This window comes from Poecilia formosa, unplaced genomic scaffold (assembly GCF_000485575.1).
Source record: "Poecilia formosa unplaced genomic scaffold, Poecilia_formosa-5.1.2 Scaffold679, whole genome shotgun sequence".
Classification (NCBI taxonomy): Eukaryota; Metazoa; Chordata; class Actinopteri; order Cyprinodontiformes; family Poeciliidae; genus Poecilia; species Poecilia formosa.
In genome coordinates, this window is record NW_006800618.1 from 47,645 (window position 1) to 52,869 (window position 5,225).

The 5,225-nt window shown below is 35.9% G+C and overlaps 1 protein-coding gene across 1 annotated transcript in view; it reads right to left on the reverse strand.

The window, feature by feature from the left end:
• Positions 1-5,225, reverse strand: part of nipal4 (NIPA like domain containing 4) — a 20,884-nt gene that overhangs the window by 8,921 nt on the left and 6,738 nt on the right. Inside the window, exons 2-3 of the mRNA XM_007542316.2 lie at positions 4,896-4,997; positions 1,417-1,554 (exon numbers count right to left, since the gene is read on the reverse strand). Of these exons, the coding sequence (XP_007542378.1) occupies positions 1,417-1,554; positions 4,896-4,997 (240 nt within the window). The remainder of the gene's footprint in view (positions 1-1,416; positions 1,555-4,895; positions 4,998-5,225) is intronic.

A 5,225-nucleotide genomic window follows, 5' to 3' on the forward strand; every position in this document is an offset into this window, starting at 1 on the left:
GCTGTAGCTGGTCTTGACTTGGTCTCGGACCCAAAAAGTCTTGGTCTTGTCTTGGTCTCGGGTTAGGTGGTCTTGAACACAACACTGGCATACGCTGCATCGAAGTAGTATTTTGTTTCCTGGCTGTTTTCATATTTTGTCACGTTATAGCCACAAATCTCAATTTTATTTAATGGGATTTTATGTGATAGTCCAAACATGGTGTATAAATGAAGTGGGAGAAAAATTAAACTTACTTTTTTCAAATAAAGAAAAACTAAAAGTGTGCACTTCAACATGTTATATAATAGACTGTACAGTCATGAGTAACATGTAAAAGCTTTCACCGGCTTTTCATACAGAATATTCTACATTTTAAAGAAACATATCACATGGTTAATTAATCAGGGTATCTGCTCCAGCAGCCATCCTACAGCATCAGAGTTCATATTTTAATGAATTGAATGTATTGTTCTAAAACTACAATACATTAATAAGAATAACTACTACTATTGAGTTTACACATCATGACTATTTACAGCAGAAAATATTTATATTAATAGTAATTAGAAGCATTATGCCAGCCAACTGACAAAGTGTGCAGTAACAGGTGGGAATAGACAGTGAGCTGCATTGCTCCAAACATACAGAGAAAACGGTCTACATGTTATCCAACTAAATGTCCGAACAGAATGGAGAAAAAAAATGGCCAGTTCTGAATATCCCATTTTAAATCTTTGATACATCTTACTACTAATAACCATTAATAGCATTTATGCATGTGTGAGAATTTAATATAACAAAATGTTATATTTGGACCAAACTGGATCATACAACAAAAGTGAAACTATTTTTTTAGGTTAGTGGCTAAGATGTGAATGGAATACAACTTGAAGTTGGGGTTAAGGATGTACTTGTCGTTACAATTAAAGGTGGTACTTGGCACAAATTAAGTTACCAACATGAATAGAAATAACCCATCCATTTTCTAACACCCTTGTCCCTAGTGGTGTTGGGAATGAATAGAAATAATTGCAAAGTTATTTTAAGGATGATTGAATTATCCAATCAATGGTGTCACAAAATGCAGTCACGCCAATTGGTAACAACTGATGGGAGAAGTGGTAAAGGCAGCAACATTGAGCAGAACAAAACAGGTCTTCCAAATCATTCTTACTTCCAAGTTAGAAAAGAATTTGAGCTGAAATTTCAGGTCTGTATAAGCAATCACTTTTGTCACTTATTTTAACCCTTTTCGAAATAAATCACCTTTTCTTAGTCATTTTTTACTCTATTCAGAACTTCTCACCTCATTGTCTCTTCAGATTAAAGTAATATAGCTCATCTGTTTGAACCACATTTGTTGCTTCAATGGCGCAAGATCACCTAGGGCACCAAGTAAACGTGGATCAAATGTCAATATCTGCCTCTGCTCACCTGCTCTGGTGTGTCCATTGCTGGCCAATCGGATGAGAGCTTTCTTCTTGAGGATGACACTTCCACCAATCAGGAAGGACGAAAGCAGCGCAAGAGTTAATCCCAGCCACATGTTGTATGAACTGTAAGTTTGCATACCTGGAGACAACAGTTAAGACCGTGTGTTTAACAGGGTGTGTATTTTTTATGAAAATAAAAACACCTGCAGGGGAAGGTTTTCAGAAGGAGTGTCCATGGTAAGAGCAACAAGCTCAGAGGAATTTAGCCAAAAATAGCTGTTTTGTGGAATTGATTTGTTGTCATCACAAGTTTGTGGAAGGAATGTCACTATAATTATGGTCTTTTAATGATTTGCTGATGCAATGATTCCAAGAACAAGAAATCCATGCACAAATTTGATTTATTGTGCATTTTTTCCACTATATACACCAACCAGGTGATTGGGAATGCTGAAATACATTCCCAATCAACCATTGATCACACACTTCTTGAGGCCATTATCATGCTTTTAATATAATTAGATATTATAAGAGATCCACTCTTCATGACAGAATTAGTAAAACCTTTTTAAATTGGCCTTGGCATGAACCTGGTTTTCAACAAAGGCTTTTAGGACGTTTTGTGTTAGTCTGATGTAGTCCAAGACCAGTTTTATTCTAAAATCCTTTGAATGTCCAAACACCCACTTGTGTCCAGGTTTTATAATGTATTATGCACCAGTACTACTGGCCGTAAAGGATCCACAAAGCATGATGAGATCATTATTTGGATAGTGGCTCTAAGGTAAAAAGATTTACCTACTGCAACCTTGATGAACATTACGTTTCAAGATTTGCCAAGAAAAAAGTACTAACAACATTCTGCTACTGTGATTGTGAAGTACTTTCCAGAATTAGCAGTGACTCGTTTATTTAAATTAATCTGAACTTCTAGTTCCTTTCTGCCACAACAAACATGATTTTAAAAAAGTTTATCTAAACAACCTGTTTTGCTTCATTGGCTTTCAGGAGGAAGTTTTGAATAACGGTTCAAATTTTTATTTAATTTGAATCCATTAAGTCCTGTTGTTGCGTCAGAGAAGTCTAGTTTGACACTGAACTTCCCTGTGGTTGTTTAGTTACTTAAATGTGGCAAACCTAATTTTCTTTTTGTAAAGCTATAAATTCAATAACTGTAGAATCAATGCACAAATTCATCACTAAAAGCAGAAGCTGAGAACATTGATTGTAAAGGAGTAAAGATCGTTGTACTATAAACTCCCCACTGCCTTGTCCAGTGTAAAAATTTAATGTCATTGATAAGAAAAAATTACTAATGGGAGATTTTTATTTATTGAAACTGCTAAATATCACTTCATAAATTGGAGGAAATTAAGTTCCAGGAACTCATTTCCCAGTGAGGGAACAGAAAAACCACAGATGAGTTATCTTATAAATCATTCATGTTTTGTGATGGAAAGTCTTTGTCGCCTTAATAGATGGAAACAGAAAGGCAGGAAGCAGCAACAACAAGAAAAAGAATTAAAAAATGTATACAATTCATGTATAACTTCATAATGCAACTTTATTTATGATTCACCTGCAATAACCAATTAACTTTTTGATAAGCTGTCAGCTGGACCAAAATGCTGTATCAAAAGTTCCGATAAATCATTTAAAAATGTAAAAAAAAAACGAAATTAAATAAAATAAGACAAAAGATAGAGTGAAATCTCTCCCCAATTTCAGCCTTCCTTCATTGGCTCCCTACTCTAAACCCTTAATTATCAAACTCTATTATAAATCAGAGATCTGATTGGTCCATGTTGCCAACAGAGCCCTTCACTCTCAGACTGCTGGCCAGTCTGGCCAGTCTCATTACCGAGGCCTCAACATGCAGCTGAACAACAACTGATGTCAGCTCTGGGAAACTCAGTTCCAGGAACTGAACTAGAGGAACCAGAGGCAAATAAACTTCAGCTCGCTGCCTTCCTCATGTCGCTTCATGCTGTGCTGTGAGAAAAAACTGTAGCTGAAATTTATCCACCAAATAATCTTACATTGAATAAGACTGTGCAGGATTTCTGAGCAGTGAAAAGCAAAGAAAGTTTAGAAACATTTCAAAAAGTGAAAAGCATATAAAGATTTATTACTTAGAAAGTGATGCATTTTAAGAGGTCATTTCTGCTAATTTGGGTGATTTGAACTTACAGCTATGGGGAAAAAATGTACTTTCTCAGAAGAAAATACAGAAATGTCCTCCTAAAAATATGCTCATGGACCATACAAAATTTGCATTTAATACTGGGCTGCAGGAGTTAATTACTGCACCAAAGTGACTTAAACCAGCATGGGAACTTTTGGAAATGTAGGCAGATGGTCATCCAAGCAGAAAAACTTAAATCAGCATCTCTGGAGATCATCAACGAAGGGAAGCATGAAGTGTTCCAAAAGTAACCACAAGAATCACAACTTTTCAAGAATTCTTGAAACCTGGATGTGTTTCAAGAATATGGTAAACCATGGTTCTTAATGCATCTCACCTTTTCTTACCACAATTTTTCCATGTTAATGCCTAGATACAGCACTCTGAACAAGCAGCTTGTTTAGCAAACATATCATTTAATGTAGTTATTTTCCCATGTGAGGAAAATGTACTCAACAAATATCTACTTGACAACTGTCACGTCAGGAGTCTTCACCGTGAGTCTGTGGACCATAACATCCATTCATGTTTTTGTGTGCACACCAAGTGACATTCAGATTTTCAGAAAAAATTACTATTTTTTATAATCTTTAAACTATAATCACCAAGCCCACCAAAAATAAGCATTTTTGGAGTTGAATTATTGGAGCAAAGCAAAAGGTCTTCAATTATATAATTTATGGACATATCCATCTTGATTTCTACAAAGCAGAATGAATGTCACAACTCTTAAGACAAAATTATTTCTGGAAGAATGGAGTTAAATATTTCTTTTGTGTCTAAGCTGCTAACCTCCCTCAAAGTAATTTTCAAAGCAACTCACATTTTACAGATTAGTATTGCCTACAAGTTACACATTCAGGTGTTCTGCATTGTATTTGTCCACTGTTACAAACCTGATTTGACTTGAGTTTTTCTAACAAACTTCAACTTTCCTTTAAGTATTAGCTCCTGTCTTCAGGTTAATTCCACTGAATCACCTCAGGGAATCCTGGGTATATTGGGCCTGCGTCGCAAAACTCTAAAAATCCTATTAATTTAGTTGAAAGATATTTCTGACAAGGCAGTGCTTTCATTTGACGTGCAGTTGAGCTGCACTACAAACAAAGCTCAGCTTTCACAGTGCCAACCTAATAATGCAGTACTCAGGTGACACAAGGATGCATCAAATTTCCAGGACAAAATTGACAAGGGAACAGAGGCAAACATGACATCAGAGCAAAAATAAGGCAAGTTTACACAAGAAGAGAAGCTGTGATGTCTCAGCTGACAGAAGCATGTCGGTGATGGACTACCTGTTTGTCGACTGTTGTTCAGGTGTGCGAGGATCAGAGTTTGATCTGTGGTGACCAAACACACAGCTGTCTGGGATCCACACCACAGTGTCAGTACAGACCCTGCAAAGACATGAAGCATTCACTGAAAATCTGAAGCTCTGTAGGAAATTTCTGATTTCACTAGAATTCAAGGTGATCTTTTGTTATGAATGCATCATATCTTTATTAATACAGAGTTAAACAATAATAGTGGCCATGACCAGAAAAACAATGCACACATTTTCTGTAAATCATTTGTGTCATTGTCCAGCAGAGAGGAAAAAAAAAATTTTTAAATCACTGACTGTA